Source organism: Hemibagrus wyckioides, linkage group LG08, assembly GCF_019097595.1.
Source record: "Hemibagrus wyckioides isolate EC202008001 linkage group LG08, SWU_Hwy_1.0, whole genome shotgun sequence".
Lineage (NCBI taxonomy): Eukaryota > Metazoa > Chordata > Actinopteri > Siluriformes > Bagridae > Hemibagrus > Hemibagrus wyckioides.
Window position 1 is genome coordinate 22490289 of NC_080717.1, and position 19837 is coordinate 22510125.

The 19837-nt window shown below is 37.4% G+C and overlaps 1 protein-coding gene across 7 annotated transcripts in view; it reads left to right on the plus strand.

Moving 5' to 3' along the window:
* The window catches only part of gramd4b (GRAM domain containing 4b), a 30147-nt gene extending 10657 nt beyond the window's left edge, over positions 1-19490 (plus strand). For 6 of the 7 annotated variants that reach the window (XM_058397054.1, XM_058397050.1, XM_058397053.1 and 3 more), the window contains 16 exons: positions 7031-7151; positions 7254-7312; positions 8263-8398; positions 8884-8909; positions 9059-9150; positions 11101-11192; positions 11961-12009; positions 12171-12242; positions 12353-12396; positions 12544-12653; positions 12736-12890; positions 14403-14553; positions 14728-14821; positions 15255-15345; positions 15454-15522; positions 15636-19490. In XM_058397054.1, coding sequence (XP_058253037.1) covers positions 7031-7151; positions 7254-7312; positions 8263-8398; positions 8884-8909; positions 9059-9150; positions 11101-11192; positions 11961-12009; positions 12171-12242; positions 12353-12396; positions 12544-12653; positions 12736-12890; positions 14403-14553; positions 14728-14821; positions 15255-15345; positions 15454-15522; positions 15636-15752 — 1478 coding nt within the window. In that variant the 3' untranslated portion in view covers positions 15753-19490. The remainder of the gene's footprint in view (positions 1-7030; positions 7152-7253; positions 7313-8262; positions 8399-8883; positions 8910-9058; positions 9151-11100; positions 11193-11960; positions 12010-12170; positions 12243-12352; positions 12397-12543; positions 12654-12735; positions 12891-14402; positions 14554-14727; positions 14822-15254; positions 15346-15453; positions 15523-15635) is intronic. The other variant, XM_058397051.1, reaches the window with a different exon arrangement.
* Positions 19491-19837: the final 347 nt, after the last annotated feature.

Here is a 19837-nt window from a genome sequence, read left to right on the forward strand (position 1 = left end):
AGAGGTATCAGGAGGCAGATGGTTCTAATTTTAGACCATGTGTGTGTGTCTGTGTGTGTATGTGTGTGTGTGGCTCATGGGTACTGTTGTACAGAAAAGCAACAAAGGCTAATCGAGGACTTTCATGTTGCTGTCTGTAAATCTAGGTAAGATTTATTAATAGGCAGTTGCATAACACAAAAATGACGGGAATGGACGAGTCTTTGATTCTTTGACCTCAAAGCTACGGATAATACTATCTGCGGAAAGACCTTTTCTAGAATTATGATGCGGTTGCTGTGCAGCTGACCTTTGTTTCAGACATGCAGTGCTGATAATGGGGTGATGTAAATAAAAAAGACTGTAGTTAGACCGGGAAGAAGAGTGAAGTAGGCTTGTGGGACATCAGATGCAGCCTTGCTAAAGAATATATTAGGTTACAGCTAGATGATTATGAGCTGAATTGTTACTGATACTGTCAGTAGATTTATTGATATTATTTCTGAGAATTCAGTATCTCTGATAGTTTGATTGCAGTCATATATCTTATGCTCCCTTCTTGGCTGCCAGTAACCAAGCAGAACAAGAGTGAATGGAAAGTAATGGAAATATTTTTTTTTTTTTTGTTGTTTGTATTGAATGTAGTCAGATATTTACTTCCATGTGTAAGTGCTCTTATGCAAAAACAAACAAAGTGCTCCAACAATTTTCCCCCTAATTTTCATCACAAGTACTATCAGGGTATATATTTTTTTTAATTTAACCTTTAATTTTGATTTAACCTCGTGTTGGAACTTTTTAATTTTTTCTAATGCAAAATAATCAGTGAAATTATTATTTACTTTAAAACTATGCTTGACATGGGGTTTAGGGTTATAATTTAGATGTTGACTTTACAATTTTCTCAACAAAATAATTTTTTTGCTCAACAAAAAAAATTATTTTATGTTTTACACATTCTTAAAAAGACTAGCTTGTTGTACATATAAATTAAATCTTTTAAACTTTTATTTGTTAAATGTATTGTTTGTATTTGTTTTTTTTAATAATCTATTTTTAGATTTATTTTTATTCTCATAATAAAAATAAATATATTTATAAAAATATTAAATATATTTAATATTTTTAATCCATTGCTTAAAGCACTATACAAGCAAACTTTCATTTAAATAAATTTTAACAATAAGATTAGCACTTTTTATTAATGCCTTTATAAGATTAGATTCTGCTTGTGGTTCATGAAGAGTCTGGACCATCAGTTATACATTCAAACAATAATTTTTATTATCATTATATTTTAGCTTCAAGACTGCATCTCTACATAGACAGATGGGTGACAAATTAAAGGAAAAACGAATGGCTTGGTTGTGCTGCGATGATTTGGGTCCACTTGTCACCTCAGACGAAAGCATCACTGCGGATCAATACAAATTTCTTCTGTCTGACCAGCTTTATCCTTTTAAACATTTCTTATCCTGAGTTCCGGGATGAAAGTGTCCTCATATACAGGGATGACTTAGACAGTGTGCTTCATCGCCATTATCAAAAATATATATAGGACGGATCATCTGTACAGTAAATTGCCAGAGACTTGCCAGTATCAGTGACAAGCCACATTAAAGCCATACTTATGCTGGCTTCACCTTGCTTACCTCGCTCTCTTTTTGGTCTTAACTTATCTGCAGTTCTTACATATTTCTTTCCCCGTTGAGATTAGAAACAGATCGACAGGACTGATTTATTTATAGACGGGTATTTATCCTTCCTGTGAATTTCCAGACTTGAATCTATGACCATGCACGTTGTTTTCTGCCTAACATCTGACCACTTTATCTTGCTTCTTTTTCCCTTTCAGCTCATCTGTAGTATTTAGTCTCCATGGAGAGGAAACTCTCTGTGGAGAAGTGGAAAGACAGGATCTGTTTCTGCCTCATATGTGAAAATTACTTGTGGTTAAAAATCCTTATTTATACGGAAGGGTTTTAGGAGAACTGGCACTGAATTCCCACAGCTAGTTGTAACATGATCTTTGATGTACTTTGCAGGCATGAATGAACACAGCACAGTGCATGTCGTCTCTGTTTTAGAAAGGCTTTTGTCCAAGTCCTGTGATCGCAACAGCAATTGGGCCATTCATTAGCATTTTTTTGATACCAGTACTGGTATGTAATTGTACAGAATGGACCTTGTTTACAGTGCTGTGGTTATTAATGTGGACACACAAATGGTCACATTTCAGAAACTGTCGGTAAGATTGTGTGTGAACAAGTGAACAGTGAATGCAGTGTCCCTGCATGCACAAGTAATTCAAGCAAACATTTCGAAAAGTGAGAAAGAAGTGGCTCTTCACCAGGATAAGGTAGATTTTACGAGGCAGCATGAAAGTTTGCAACCAGTATTTCTGGCTACTCGAAAACCGTTGGCTGTAAACAGCTAAAACATGGGGCTATACCCTCTCGATTTAAACTGTTATATCAAACATCTGTTGTACATCTGCCATGTGAAGGACCTGCTCCTGCTGCAGGCCATGATTGTGCAGCTGTTCCACCTCCAGATGAGTTCTAAAGTAAATACGCCACACGCATGCCTTTTTATTGTTGCTAACAATGGTGAGCTAGCTTATTAGTGCTTCTTTATCAACATCATTTTGGATTTTTTTTAGCTAGCTGGACAAGTGTGAAAAATGTACCTAGCTATTTACTGCTTACGTTAATATGGAGTGTACTGTTGACGTTAATGAGCTGTGAATCTCACTAGCGTTCACTACGGATATGACGACTCGAGAAAGGTCTGTGGGTTGTTTACAGCAGGGCCTGCAGTAGTGACAGGTTGTTTTAACTGTCATGGGAGCAAGTGGGACAAGTCCTGACTTGACAAATCAGCCTCGGTTAATGAGAACGGAACAAAGCCAGTTATCTTTTTTTGTGCTTTAAAATTCTGTCTTTGCACAAGTCAGTCACTTTAACTGATAATGATAATGACAGAAGTCACTGTTCTTTCGATATGTTGTCAAAACCTTCAACAGACACAATCTTTGCTGATAACCTGAACCTGTTCAGCACAAATGAGCCAAAATACAACACATGTTTTGTCTGTACTTTCTACAACTTTACTGCACTATAAAACTGGACTTTACCTTTAGCAGGTAATTAAAAACACGAGTCGTAATGTAGTCAAAGAGCAGCAAAGGTGTAGAGAGGTATACACAGAGTCAGGTTTAATCCATCATTACACAAAGAATGTTTACAGAAAGGGTGGTACAGTACAGTAACTAAGGGTCAGCATGCTTGGACAACAAATAGCACACAACTAAAAAAAAAAAAAAACTGTGCGACTTTGTTGTAATTACCTGCGAAATAATTACATCTGAGTGCACCGAAGAAGACAAAGACACAATGTCTGAGCTGAATTTGGTTGCTCTGTGCCAAATAAATAAAAGATAATTGAGTGCTCGGAAAAGTGACTGTGAATGCAAGAACAGTACTTTTAATTAAAGTGAGTTAGTTTGGGGTTTTGTCCTAATATATTAAAGTCACTGAAAGTAAATGAGCTTTGAGTAAAGCTTTTGTGGGGGCTTTTGTGTAGTCTATTTTATGCTTCCACCTCCAGTTGGTGGATTACGTTTTCAGATTGTCCATCCATCCATCCACCCATCTATAGTCTTTGCACTCATCCAAAATTCTTGTTAGCTGATATCTCAAGCTTGAAAGTTTGTACAATTTACATGGAATAGTCACAATAACCAGCAGCAGAACCTCTTTAGTAGCTTCCTTCGTACTTAAAATACATATTTTAAGGGAATTTCAGCCTATTAATTAATAGCACAAAAGCCTCAGCTTGTCTGCAGTGCACATATCCCCACAGATACTATTTGCGTCAGGTACGATTTCCTTTTCATTTTGAGAATAGTCATTTTTCATTCTAACCTCCAGATCCAGTGCATCATTAGTGATACTGTGATCAGTAGAATTTCTATACTTCTCCTAGTACTAAGAAAAGAAAAGAAAATCTGTTTACTCAAAACACACATACAAAAGTAGGCTAAGGACACATATTGATTTCCATTAGTGATCAACTTCAGTAACCTCTTAATCCCGGTTAGAGGCACAGAGGAACTGGAGTCTATTCCAAGGACGGTGGGGGTAGACTGTCTATCGCAAGGCATCGTGCACACACACACATACACAAATTCATTAGGGGCATTTTTGTTTAGCAAGTAGTTTTGGGGTGGGGAAAAAACAGAACCTGAAAGAAGCTCAAATGGGGATGTGAAGAACATGCAAAACTCCACACAGACAGTAAGCCGAGTTCAAGATTGAACCAGAGACCCTGGAGCTGACAGCAACTGTCAAAAGAAGAAGTCTTTATTGTTGCCAGACATACATTACAGCACAGTGGAATTCTTTTCTTCGCTTTGGAAGATAGGGTTAGAGTGCTGGGGCAGCTGGTGTAAGGAGGGTCACGGGTTTTACTTAACCGACCAGCAGTGGCAGCTTGGTGGTGTTGAGATTTGAACCCCAACCTTCTGCTCCAGAACCCAGAGCCTTAACTATCTGATCCATCACTGCCTCCAACTTCTACACTTCCATGCCACTCTAACAATAAGGTTCTCAGTTCTCAAGAGACAGACCTTTTTTTTTTTTCTTCCAATTTTAACCAAAGACTTTCTTGGTCCAGTCTACTGCTGCAGGTTTGTCCTATCAAATATGCAAATGGTTGGTGTGTGTGCATGTTTCCATTCCAATCAAACAGGAACCACACCTGATTCCACCATTTTAATTTGTTGATCTTGGCTTTCAGTAGAGTCAGGTGTGGCGTCTTCTTGGCTGGAATGAAAACCTGCACCAGTACTAGCCAGACGTCCTTGTACTAGGGAAATAAATACGTTAGTTCATGTTACTTTTCAAAAAGGATTTGTAGTAGTAATTCTCAATCACATAAAAGTAGTGAGTGATTTCTGAATGGATGAAGCACACAGTTTTACAGCAGAATTTACAGATCTAAATTTAAAGTTTTCCTGAACGTTTTCTACGATTAGTATTTTTATTGATTCAAAAAGTGCTCATAGACTTCTGTTTAGAATCAGCAGGATCTCTGTAATTTTCTCAGTATAAGGAAACCTCAAAATAATTGCCTATCCATATCACACTCACGCTACAGATACTATCAATAAAGATTAAGTACTGGAGTGTTCCTTTAAGCATTTCCTCCAGCACGAGTCTCCAGCCCAGACCAGCCCAGATTCATGGGTGGCTGAAGTCCAGACTTCTCTTTGGCACTTGGTTTGGCTGTTGAGTTAAAAGTGCAAAGTAAGTTATTGATGTATTCCTGCAGCCTCACTCAAAACAAAAGAATCTAACGTGATATTCCACCAGAAACTCACACACGTTGCTGACCTGCTCAATATTTACAAGCTGTTACTGATTCGAGCTTGTGTGACAGGTCGTATCATAGTGCTGACACTTGTGCCTGCTGTGGTAATGGTTCCCTGTCCCAAGAAACACAAGCCTATAAGGTTAAATGTGAGTCTGGCAGGAATACAGATTAACAGGCAAGACGGCGCACATACAGCACTTCTGCCAAATTACTGAAATAGTTTTAAAATGAGTAACATGTATATAAGCATGGTTTAAATTGTATATAGTAACTTAGAGGTCTTGCATGTATAATTCCATAAGGATGTACCAAAATCTGCTGGCAAATGCAGGAATTGCTGTCATCTGCACAAGTCGCTGTGGTACGGTGGCACTCCCCTAGACGCAGAACTGGCGGCAAACACCTGCAAAGCACATGCCTCAGAGTCTTAATCGGAAAGGCATGTTGTAACATGACGCTCATGTTTGAGACTGTAGTTCGATTGCAGCTTCAATATGGGCAGGGAAGGGTTGGGTGTTTGATCTGGTCTGATGAAGGCTTAAAGTTAGTTGTACTTTAATCCAGAGGGTCCTGCTTGTCTCCAAAGGAACAATTTAGTGTTTATTTGATCTAAAACAAAGATTCCCTTCATGAACACACAATAATTAACTAATGCGTTGAATCATTGGTGAGTAAGCAGCGTCACTGTGGCAATAACTCAGATTGCAGATTCATCCTGAACCTGGCATGCGGGTGGAAATCTTTTGTTAAATGCATATTATAAGCAATCGCGTCGAAATTATTTAGCTTTAGCCGCAGTAAATTTGCTTTATTCCAGTTTATGTGCACGTATTTATAAGAACACTGCAAGTCAAAAGGAAATGCTTACTTAACTGCAACTATTTATCAGTGTAGCTTTATACAAAAGTCAGGTTATTCTACCTGGAACCCTTAGAACTCAGCAGTGCTTTTTATATAGGAAAGGGATTTCTGGATGTTTTGTTAGAAATGCTGCGGTATGATGGCTAAATTCTTTTTAACGTTACATAAGCAAATGTAAAAGGCAGGATAGTCACAGAATGATCCTACAGCCAATCAGAGCTATACAAAGCAATGTCAGATGTAGTTTAGATGAATACAGACATACAGAGGGCAAACACAAGGATTTTCACTATGATTTTGTTTCAGATTGTGAACTACATTGCTTTTCATTTATATGTTTTAATGATGGCTGGTCATAACTAATAATCAAGTGTCTCCCACCATTCTTTATCTCACCTTACCTTTCGGAGTCTTTATGACCCTAGTGGCACTTCTAGAGGCTAAACCAGGGCTGCATTATAGATAAGGATGTTTTTGTGTTCCAGGCGACTGAGTGTGAAACTGAGTCCATGTGAATTTTTTTTTCTTGATGATATGATGAGTGTTTGTAATGAAAATTGAAGCTTGATTGCTTGTCATTATCCTAAATGCAGCCCAGAGAGTTCAATGCCACGATGAAGTCTGTTACTGGAGATTTGGAGGGACAGTTTTGTGTTTCTGTACATTTTGTGTAACACCAGAAAGAAAAGTCCACGTAGACCTATAGACCATTTTCACTTTATTAGCATAATCATAGCTCCTAAAAGGTGCCAGGAACTCCCTCATCTGTTCCCAGCTACAGCCTCACCGTACTGTGCTCTTTTATCTCCTTCAGAGGAAGAGTTGAGGAAGCTCCGAGAGGAGATGAACGTTGAGACACTGAAGCAGGAGCTTGAGAAAGAGAGATTGAAACGACTCGACCTTGAACAGAAAATGAATGAAATCCTAAAAACCAGGTATGAGGAAAAAGAATTTGTTTCTTCTGTTCATGCTTTCAGACTGTTCAGTGTTTTAACAGTTAAGATATATCTTCTGCTAAATATTTGTATTGCTCTCAGACCAGAGGATTCCCCGCCTCCTCCTTCCAAACCTCACGGTCCTGCTGTCAATGGAACAGGTGAGCTGTGAAGCATTGTAATCTAACATGGCTTTTTTTTGGCAAATAACCTACACATAGACAGCGACATTTACATATGTGCTTGCGTATCTGATGGACAGAGCTGCTACTTTTCATTAGCCTCATGAATACACAATGTTTTTAATATATGATCTAATTTCTATGACTATATTTCATCATTGTGCTAAATGTTAATGAAATTAATTATCCTTCTGATTATTTTACTTGGTGATTGACCAACGTAAGAACAAGTCAAAAAACATTATTATTTAGCATTACTTAGGGTAAGATCATTCACATTAGAGTGGTTTAAGGAATAAAACACTCACGGTGCACGCTGTATTAGGACACTAATCAATGACAGGCTGGTGTAATGCAGCCCAAAGTAAAGAATAAGGTACTGTTATACCCCCAAAGTGCATTATTTTCCTGCAAGGGGTTTCTTCCACTTTTACAACAGCAAGTTGTTTTCATTTCATTATTTAATTTTATAAACCTCACGTCATGTTAGATTAATGTTGTGTTATTTTCTTGAGACATGTTACTTCCTGTTCTTCATTTTTATTTTATTTATAAACAAAATACAAGTTAGCAAGAAACATGACTTTTCTAGCTGTTACAAAGCGCTGACACTGGAGACTTCCGCAATTCTAAATAAATATTTCACAGAAATCTTCAACATGTCAAACTCCACTACACTTTTGTTGTTAAAAAAATATTTTATTTTTATGAGGATCCTCATCCATACCGATCCTTCTTCAAGTTGTTGCTATAGAAACACCAGCATATCAGACTGAGGACACTAATATAAACCTGTAATTTAAATTACAGCCATCAGAGCTGCTGTTATTAAAAATTAATCAACAGCTTCAGACCAAATCTCAACACCACTGTGGTATTAATTAAGGGAGAAACCAAAAACTGAAAAGTGCTTTCCTGCTTTGTGACAGGAGAAAAGCAGAAGGAATCCATGAGCTCGAAGCTATGGAAGTGGCTGTATGAGCGCCTTGGTGTGTACATAGAGGACTTTCGCTTCCAGCCTGAGGAGAACATGGTGGAGACGGAAGAGCCACTCAGTGCGAAAAGGTGAAGAAAACCTGTCATTCTCATCCTTTTTCTCAGCCTAGAGAGACCGTCAATACAGCAGGACAGCTTGGTGGTGATAAAAAGCTTTTTGCACCTTTTTTTTTGGATCTAAGACTGATGGGGTTTTTTTTTTTTGACATGGCGTTTCTCACAGTCCCCACAATTTTGGATGATTAAATCACTCAGTGTGATGAAGAGAGTGATTATCTTTCCCTGATGGAAAACATATCCATGTGGTTATCTGTGTGCACTGTGATCTTTCTGAAAGCAGTTTACCTTGTAGCACAGCTTTGTGGTTAGACTGATAGCATTCACTCGAGAAAAGCAGTTGCTTTTGTGCTGTGTTATTTCACCGAGATTGAAGGTTGATGAATTGCAGGACTGTCGTTTGTCCGGTTTTTTTTTTTTATTATTTATTCGAGAGACCATTCAGTGCTCGGTGGCTGTTGTAAATAAGTAACTGTGGCCTTCTGCTCTTGTTACAGATTAACTGAAAATATGAGGCGACTCAGTAAGTATTGTTGTGAGAATACCAGCTGTAGCAGTAAATTTCTGCTAGTTTTTCCTCAGGGCTGGAACTTGGGTGATTTGATTACTATAGTATTTTTTTCTCCAGTTCTGATTCATTTTATTTTTCTGTGCTTGTAAATGTGTTCCCAGAGCGAGGAGCTAAGCCTGTCACTAACTTCATGAGGAACCTTTCTGCCTTATCCAGCTGGCACTCTGTCTACACATCAGGCATCGCCTTCATTGTGAGCACACAGTCGTTTATATACAGCAAAAAAAAACAGCTGCTCTCATCACTGATAAGACAAACCAGAAAAATCCTATCAATCCATTGAATATTATCTTGCTAAAGTGTTGTGAGTATAGCATATTTGATTCGTTCTGAGCTAATTTCAACATTTTATGAAGATATAGATAGATAGATAGATAGATAGATAGATAGATAGATAGATAGATAGATAGATAGATAGATAGATGGATAGATGGATAGATAGATAGATTGATAGTGTCGGAACTCAGAGCCCCCTCTGAGTGGACATATCACAGGGTGGAATTTTAAATTGTGTCTACTTCTATTATTTCCATAATCTTATCCAATGAACTCAATAAACTGTCAAATACTTAGCCAAAATAACGGAGATCTCAGTCAGCAGATGAGAAGAAGCAGCTTTCTTTATTCAAAGATGCAGTCAATCACATGCATTTCTGAAGAGAGCAGCTGGTCTAAAAACCCCAAAAAAATCCCTTCTTCTTATACCTCAGGCGCCCAATGGCACCTCCTTTTCCAAATTTAAATATTTCCAGCAATTTCACATTATATTCAATGTATGGCTACTTTAATCCCACCTTCCTTAATTTACATACTTACTATATTTTCTTATTTGTCCCGATACCGCCCCTTAATTAAAACATCCTCCCGTTGGTGACATCAATGTTCCTTCTCTCAATGAAGGGCACGCTTCCTTCATTTGACTGCAACCTTTCGGGTACATGATGTTTACAACAATGTGCATGTACCTGCCTCGATGTTTACAACGATGTGCACATACCTGACGTACCTTGATGTTTTCGATGTTTTAGATTTAGATTAGTGTTTCCATTTCTTAGTAAACCCTGCTTCTATTTCTAAGTTTAAATGTGCTTCAATTTGTTGGTAAACCCTCTATGTCTGGGTCTAAATGTGCTTCTCTTTTACCTATTAAACGATGCTGAAGCTGATAAGATGCTGTTATGTCTAGCGTGTCTGTCTTCTCTCACCTGGGTGACTATTCTGGGCTCTGAAAATCCCCTTACTTTCAAACTTCTCATCACCAAAAAATCCCTCTATTTCACCCTTCTCAGCACTAGCTCTGCATGATTATTATAAAAGTTATACATTTGCATTCATCAAAAGCTCAAAAGCCTGATATTATAAAGGATATATATTTGATATATTTGCACTACTCCAAAGCTAACTACTAATCAGTAGCTAAATATTTGGATAGATATTTGATAGGTATTTGATGGAAAACCACTACTTCTAGGCAGAGCATTGCCATTTTAAATCTAGGCTAATGTATGATATCTATGTAATTTCTCCGACAATAGATAGATAGAACTTTATTGTCATTGCAAAGTACAGGTACATAGCAACAAAATGCCATTTAGCATCTACCAGAAGTGCAAATAGTAGAAATTGTGATAAATTTATGATAAATACGTACAATTATAAATAAGGCTCTGTCAGTATGTGCATAGAGAGGTATGGGCAAGTTGTTTTTACAGCATATAAAGTGTAAAGAAAAGAGTAATTATATATAATTTTTTTATAAATATATTGCAATCCTACCCAAGTCTGGGAAGCATAATCTTCATAATCAAGGGATCATGTTTTTGTAAACATGACATTGTAATTTACTTTAGTTCTGAGATCTGTTATACTGTATATCACAATAACTCGGAACTCTAAAGCAAGAATAAATTCCAGCTAAAATAGTACAATTGTAATAATAATTTGATATAAGTATTTTTTAATTCTGAGTAACTGGTCTGTGTCATGTATGTAGACATTATAACGAATAAAAATGTCTTCCTGGTCCAATAAATAAATACAGTAGTACACCTTAGAGCACTGTGCCTAAAGTTGAACCATACTGTATATTAGTTACATTAGTTATATCTGTTATTATAGAGGTTATTTTCTTTTTCATCTACAGATCTATATGTATGCTGTGTGGCATGGCTGGGCAATTCCTATGTTTCTCTTCCTAGCTATTCTCCGTCTGTCATTAAATTACCTCATAGCGAAGTAAGTCCAGTACATTTCCATTTCATGTCTATTTAGTTTCATTAAACACGTTCATGTGTGTAAATGGATCTTATTCTGATTTTAAAGACCGACACATGTGTTTTAATTAGTTTAACGTACATAACTTTATTTTGAACAGCTCTTAGCCTGCTTATAACCTAATGCAGATAGACATAAAAACGTCATCTCGATGGATTTTTAATTAAGTTTTATGCATAAAGCTATCATTTTTATTTTTTTAAGTACAGCATTAATATGTTTATGTGTCTGAATTATGGTATCGAAAAAAGCTTTTGGAAAATATGTTAATATATAATAACATGATAATACTACACCAAATCAGCACAGGTTTATTTTTGCTTTTTATAATTTTGCTTTTTTGCCTTCTTTCTGCAAAGATGTGGATGAATAAGGAGCAAATTAAATAAATAAATAATCAGCAGTCCAAAGATGTTTAAAAACTGTGCAATTTCCTCACACAGTGAATGCCACTCTAATTGTTGAATGGAGAAATGGTCAGAAAAGTCAGATTAATTCAGATTATAATCAGATACCAGCTGTTAAAATGTTAGAATAAAAAAAGTTTAAATGGATAATTAAAATGCTTCTAATTGGAATGCATACAGAAGTTTAGGAAAGTTTGTAGCCTTCAGAACTATAGCAGAAATTGTCAAAGTATTACCATGTGAAGGTTGTTTCTTTACAGGCCACTAAACATTTCGTTTTAAAGCATATTCAATGCAAATTAAAGCTGTGTTATTGTTCCAGAGGCTGGAGGATACAGTGGAGTATTGTGCCTGAGGTGTCTGAGCCAGTGGTAAATATGAACACAGATTTCTTAGTGCTGTTGCTAATAATAAGACATTTAGGTCTTAACATTATAAACAAAGTTAGTTCTTAGATTATTTTTACTTCAACAGAAGAACGAATTGGAAATCTCTCTCTACATATAAAGCGTCTCTTCTTTTTCCCCCACAGGAACCTCCGAAAGAAGACTTGACTGTCTCGGAGAAGTTCCAGTTAGTTCTAGATGTGGCACAAAAAGCGCAGGTAAATTAGGCGAAGATGCTACAGTAGAAAATGGAGCTGCCGTTGAACAGGGCAGTCGAGTAACATTGTAAGTGTTGGGAGCTCTCTTTTCACAATCTGTCTTTTCACAGAACCTCTTTGGAAAGATGTCGGACGTCCTGGAGAAAATCAAAAAGTTAGTACTCTTAAAAATGTACAATATTTTCCATAGTTCACTCTATAGTATGTGCCAGAATACCCAAGAGATTATGTTTTTGCTATTGGTATTTTTTATGCTGAAATACATGAATACACACAGTATGTCTCTACGTTGATTTTCTAGCCTGTTCATGTGGGTGCAGCCTGAAATCACTCAGAAGTTGTACATTGGTCTGTGGGTGGCATTCATTACTTCCTGCCTGCTACCATACAAACTCTTAGGCTTCATAATCGGTAAGACATACATATCATGGCACTGTTTTACTGTTTTACTGTCTCTGTATCATGTTTACACCTGCAATATTCCTATCAATAGGGCTCTATGCTGGAATCAAGTTCTTCATCATTGACTTCATCTTCAAGAGCTGCCCCAAGCTTAGGGATAAATATGACACGCCATACATTGTATGGAAAAACCTGCCCACTGACCCACAGCTGAAGGAACGTAACAGCGGCAACATCAGCAGACGGGTGAGTGTCACGAGTTCATCCAGATCTGATTTAGAGTGTGATAGAGAGATACAGCCAGTGTTTTTCCTTTTTCTTTTCTTTTCTTTTCTTTTCTTTTCTTTTTAAATTTAATTGTCTGTCATACATCTGTTTTGTTTTTCTTTCTCAGCTGTCTGGCTTTGAAAAGGTAGGGACTTAGTGGCATTTGGGTTCACAGCAGTACCTGTGTTTGCCACCACTGTGTGTGTGTGTGTGTGTGTGTATGGGGGGGTGGGGGGGGTGGATAACGTTTCTAAGCAGAACCCACATTTCTACTGGCAAATGGATCAAAAACTTACAATTTACTCTATGGAAAACAAAAACACTAGATCTGAGTGGTGTTTCTTCGAAAGTCTTTAAATCATGAGAGACATGTTTTGACATTGGCAGTTCCATAAAATAAACAGCTAACAGATAAAAGGAAAAAAGACACAGAATAACCAGATTTTTATAAGATTTTGTGAATATGTAAATTACACAAGATAAGGATGAAAACCTTCCCCCTGGAAACTCAGTGCTGCAATTCTCTGTAAATCTCCTTTATTTGCATATTGAACACTGATAGGTTCTTGTATTTCATGAGGCTATAACCTGTCAAACGTCCAATACCTCACTTTTTCATATACGACATTTTGACCTTCACATAAGCATTTAGTCATGAAAGCATATTTTTTTTAATAAATAAATAAAAATTCAGGGTCATCTTAAAATTGATGTCTTTTGATCCACAGCCTTTAGAGTGCTACTAGTTTCTACCTGTGATTTTTCTCTTGTGTGTGTGTGTGTGTGTGTGTGTGTGTGTGTAGAGAGAGATTATAAGTGAATAGTATGCTATAGTACTCAGTAGCGCAGACTACGACATCAGAACAGCCAAGCTGTGAACCACTGTAATTATCAGTTTATGATGTATATTTAGATCTGCATTGCTCATGACATCCTTGGCTTTTCTCTTGTCATTGTTTGGCAGTTCTTGCATTCTTTATAATGCATTAGGTAAGTCATTTACATGACTGTCATGTGTCATGTGATCAGAATTTCTAACTGTTTGCCGTGACAAATGTTTTTAAGATCCTTTTGCAAGTCGATGGTTGGTTTCTGTTTAGATTATTGTATCGTTCTGGTGTTAACTACAATTCATGTCCATTAGGTCAATATCCATATAATAGAAGTTTTTACTGTCAAGAAACCTTGTGTTTTAACATGTTAGTCGAGTTGAGCTCTTTAAGTAAGTCAGTACATGTGTGATCCATGCCTTAATGCTTTGCCTTCACGTAGTGATGTCTGACAGCAGAGAAACAAATCGACTCCTTTGGACTCCTGGACTGTTTTGATGAAGATGTGTCCTGTGTTTCAATGTCAGTCAGGTGTTTGTATTTTTTCAGGAAATGATCAGATGACTGATCCTGCATCAGCACAGAGATGCTCTAATAGTCCTGCTCCTCACTGCATCTCTAAGGTTGCTGCTTTATTAACTGATGTGTCTCATCCATGCAGCAGATCCAGCCTGTGGTCGCACGTGGAAGCCTAGTGGCCGGAGTGCCATGTGGTGTTGGGCGTGATGAGGAGAGTGGGCGTGCATACAGCACCAAGAGAGGTCCTTTCCATGAAGTCTTCAATTTGCCTGAGAATGAGCGCCCCCTACCAGGTAGAGAGAAACATTTAAAGCTAATTTTATAAGGGGATGTGCTATAAGCTGAAGCCGTTGCCCTTAAACAGCAGATATTTAATTTAAATGGTTGATTTCTCAGGATGCTGATTGTATTTGGTTGTAGTTTTATCCTCTTGTATGGCAATAACATGTTCTTTGTGTCCTGTTCAGTGTGTGAGCACGGTTGGCGCTGCTGCTTAATCAACAGGGACAGGAAAATGCCTACTGACTACATACGAAATGGCTACCTCTACGTGACAGAAAAGTACGTCCTTACCTTTCCTTGCACACACCACTACTATTGCTTATAAATTAATATTAACCCTCACTCTGCGTTGATATAATGCAGTAATAATTATATCATTACTGCAATAATGCAGTAAAGCTTCATACAACAATGGTTTCATGTAAAAAATATGCCACTAGGTGGACTTGTCACTTGTCATTATCATCATATTTCTATTCCAATTAATCACCTGCTTACTGAATAGTTTGGCTCCTATTCGAACCGGCCAGAAGAAAACACCTATGATTACATATCTCTCAGCTGAAACATTCAGCACCATTCAGTCTTATGCCAATAATAAATTCACCAAAGAAGCTTTAGCTCATAGTAACAAGGTAGTTATAAAAATATTTTAACAGGGGCTTTAAAGTTTACTATTCTAAAGATTACAGTGTTTTCTCTTGTCCTTTAGTCACTTATGCTTTGAGAGCTCCAGCTCCCGTTCTGCATCCTCAAAGAAGAATAAAGTCATCAGACTCCAAGACATTACAGACATTCAGAAGGTACAGATGAACCTTAGCTCAATGATTTTTACTGTTCTGTGATTTCTTTCTGGTTATGGGAAGATCATTTCTACCTATTTGATTTGCTTTTTTTTTGTATGGTAACAGTATAAGGTTTTGTCAGTATTGCCCGGATCTGGGATGGGAATCTCAATAGCCACACCTTCTACACAAAAGGTGAGAAGCCTTGGGTTTATAATTCATAAGTTCAGTCCGACCAGGTTTTATTTCCACCCCAGTGTGTCTGTGCTTGTGTATCCGTGCTCATTTTCCCCTCTATGATCCTCCAGCCTCTTGTGTTTGGTGCCATGATTCACCGAGACGAAGCCTTTGAGGCCATCATCACCCAGTACACGAAGATCATCGGTGCCACTCCCCCTGTCACAGTGACAAACCTGGAAACGTAGAACACGTGCTGAAGAGTTTTACAAATTTAACAAGGAGACTTCAGCTGAGGTGCAGCTTCTTCCACTTCTTCTTCTTCTTCTTCTTCTTCTTCTCCTCCTCGAAGAGGTACAGGGATACAGAGAAAGATAATAATAAAAAAAAAAAAAGGAATCCATGTCCCTTTGGATGCCTGTGCTGCGTTTTTAGAAAAGTGTTTTAAACATGGCTCCTTTGTGATGAGACGTTTGCACCAGTGTTTTTTTTTTTGTGTGTATCTCCTTTGGGAATTCACTGAGTACCACTGAAATGCTATTACAGAGCAGGAGCTGGTTCTCCTGACAGTTTCATGTATCGATCCTAGTCTTGTGTGTCATTTTTGTGTCTTCTATATAATTCTCCTCATCTGACTTTTAATCCTGGAGCGAGTTCTCCGTACTGTTTATGAGACTATTCTCATCTGTGTTTCTCGGTGTTCTGTCAGACAACTTTTAAGCCCCCCTCTTTTTTCTTTTGAGCTTTTTTTTCTATTGCCTCCAGCCTTGCACATGGAGACACACTGCAGTTTGTGGTGCTGAGATATAGGGAATGCCACGTAGCTGCTGCTGCCCCTTCAGAAGTGCTCAAAAAACATATACCATGGCCTTTTGTTTTAAACCTTGATGCTGCAAGCTTGGGTTTTACTTTTAAAATTTATGCTGGAAACTACGATTACAACAGAGAATCCCCTGTTTAGAAATATTATCCACACCACTCCCGAACAGGAATATTTTGTGGCAAATCAGAAATCTGATTAATGTGAGGGGAAAAAAAAAACATTACACAGTGGGGGACAGTAAGCATCCAGCATGGATACTTATCTTGACTGCCCTGCAGCTACAAACCACTTAATCATATATTTTAATTTAAATACAGTTCATCAATAAAAGAAGCCTGCATCACTAGAATTTGTTCTTTACTCACATGCCACAGAGAAATGCAGAAGGTGGGATTTTGGGATGGTGTGGATCCAAATATTAAATTTCGACTCATATATGTCCCATGAAAAGGACAAGTTAAAAAAAAATTAGGCTTGAAATCCCACTCTAATCTGATTTCTTTTCACTGCTGTGGTGTACAGAGCTGTATGGGGATGAAAATTCCCCGCTATAAGGCTGCATGTTAACCTTGTCTCCTCCCTGCAATCTCTCATCACATAAAAGACGTCCTGGAAAAGCCTTCACTCTTATAAATGTACCAATGTATAAGGAGCTCACCTAGCTTACTGTTGTGAAAATGTGTGTGCCACATACTGTAAAGTGATCTCTATTGCTGTAGTCGCTGTGGGAATACTTTACAATTCGTCCCACCATACGATCTCTGCCCCCATTCCCATGCAGCTCTCTCTAGCGTGTAACTGATGCACCTTAACGGCTCATCTTCAGATAGGGTTGGGAATGATGGGGTTAACCTTTTTGAGTAATCAGTGTTTCTTCCGAATCATGCTTTTTTTTATTCATTCTATACGCTCATACAATAAGCACAACCACACCATGAAGTCTTATCATGAACTGAATGTGTAAGAGGTGTGAAAGGATGTCCTGTTCTCGCATATTCCTGTCTGCTGTGTGTGTAACCAAACTTGAACTATTACATGCTCCTTGCTGCAGCTATGCTTCCCTTAAACCCTTTGCACAAACAACCGAACCTTTCGCCTAGATGTATAGGCCATATAAAGGAATACTCCAGATATACTCCAGCTAACCATCTATCCATTGTGTCTGTACGCTGTTTCACCCAGAAATCCTGGGTTTTGTTTTTTTTTTTCTTTTACATTTTATAATGGTTGTCTAAAGGCAGTCAATAAATTGTCAGTAAATTTTTGCACGACTATGTGAGCACAAAACATTCTTTAAGATTACAACAGCAGTTCATAGGTCCAAATCTACAGTATCCAGGTAAATCAAGGTGGAAAACTTCGTTATAATCTGCAAATCAATAGAGTCTTATCAAATTCTGTAGACTTTAAGTTTTATCCAGCTTTTGAATTGTGTAACAATACATTAAAGTCGATTTAGTGACGCTCTCAGGTGATCCTCTGTTTTATACTATAAGCCACACTACTATAGTAGTAACACATTGCCACAGATTATTCCATCTGAAAAAATAGTTCCATGTCAAGTGTAAATAATCCATTAAACCTTAGTTTACAAAAATCTTTGCCTATAGAATTTGTCATTGAGTTGAGTATAAACATTTACTGACTGCACTTAGACTTCTATAATATGTGATTTTTCATGTATAATAAAATGACAGAGAATTGTCTTGGTTGTAGTAGTTGCCGAAAGCTGCTACAGGCACAGTAAAAAGATTATATATTACATTTTTGTTTTATGTAATTAATTTTATGATCTTATTTTTATAATTTGTGCATCCCAATCCATTTCACGCTAGCCTCTTCACAGTGTAGTAGGTACTTTTCTGCCATCTGTCTCATTACTTGTTAAACCATTACGAATCCAAACATGCCCCCCCCCTTTTATCCAGAAACAATTTTATTATGCCAGTCTATTGTTAAGGGGAAAAACTCCTCATGTCGATATCACTTACTAAGCCTATGTACTCAACTAGCCACATGATTCTGTGCTAACCAGCACTTTATACAAGTAGCATTTGTGTATACGTGTGTGTGTGTGTGTGTGTGTTGTTTCTGTTCCTACTGCTATTCTGTTCCTACTGCACATTATTCTTGTTAATTAGCTGTCCGTGTCTCACTTTGTGCTTTCACTCGTTTTCCTCGCCGTCTTGTTAAACGGAGTCACCACTGATTTAACTCTAAATGTTCAGTGCTGTGACTAAGAGTTTCGGGTTCTCACCGAGTGTAAAATGCAATCGGCTAATACAACATTGAATCGTTTACAGTTTTCATTTGAGCCTTGAAGCTCCGAGTAATTAATGTAGCTCACAAGTAATCATAGGAATCGTAAGACCTCAGCGAAGATCCAGACTGCACATTAGAGAAGAAGCACAGAATCTCCTGGAAACGATTTGCCAAATATTATGTCTGTATTACTGTTTGTTGTTTGCTATGCCCTTTACCTGCTCTGTCTACAGAGTTACATAATTGTCTTGGCCTAGTTTGAACCCTGGAGAGGTCCAGGGGCATGAGAATGGGCCCCACAGTTTTTGTGGTAAATGTCTGTGGTACTTTAAGGTACTGAGGGTTTAAATTGAGTATGTAAAATCAGCTGATATGTTAAAGAGGCTCTGTTTTTTAGTTGGTCTTCTGTCTTGTTTTTCATCGTTCAGCATACCCAAGCAGGAAAGCAGATATTAGGGACCTTCTCTTTCACCCCTTTTTGCCGGACATTTAAAAGAAAATGTTTCGTCTGATTTGGTTGTCTGTGTTTATATGGTTAGCCAAAGACTAACAGTGTTTTGTTTAGTTTTTTTTTTGGGTTGTTTTGTTTTTAACTTTTTAGTGGAACCCATGAGAAGAAAGAAACCCATGTATAGAACACAGTAAATCATTAGCCTCAGATTAATTCATCGATGCCGTTTTTAAAACTTTGTGCGCATGCCGATGGTTATTTTCTTTTGTTTGGTTACTCAATCAGTCAGTAAGCTGTAGAGCTGCCCTGTGAAGGTTTCACACACACACACACAAAAGAAGAAAAAAAACAGAAAATTATGTTAAACAAGCCTCTGAACAGTTTTTAAAGAAGTTGTCTAATAAAATTGTGTTGTACCTTTTTTCTATTTAAGTAAAATAATTTAACATATATACTGTCTTGTTTTTTTTTTTTTTTACTCCAAGTGCTTTTAATTATTCAATTCATCAAAGTATAAACCAACCACCAGACAGGCCAGTTACCTGTCTAAAAAAAAAAATCCCCATGTGGATATCACCTACTGATGGCTGTCCGTGAGCTAACCAGCACTTTATTCAATGACAGCAGCATTTTTGTGTGTATTTGTGTGTTCAGGATCTGGAATTCTTTTCTTTTACCTGCATAGATATTCTCATCACACTAGAGGGCATCATTGCAATACGATTAGATGAGTAATTGCGATGTAAATGTTCTTTAAATGCTAAAATATACTTATTGCATACGTTTAACATATTCAT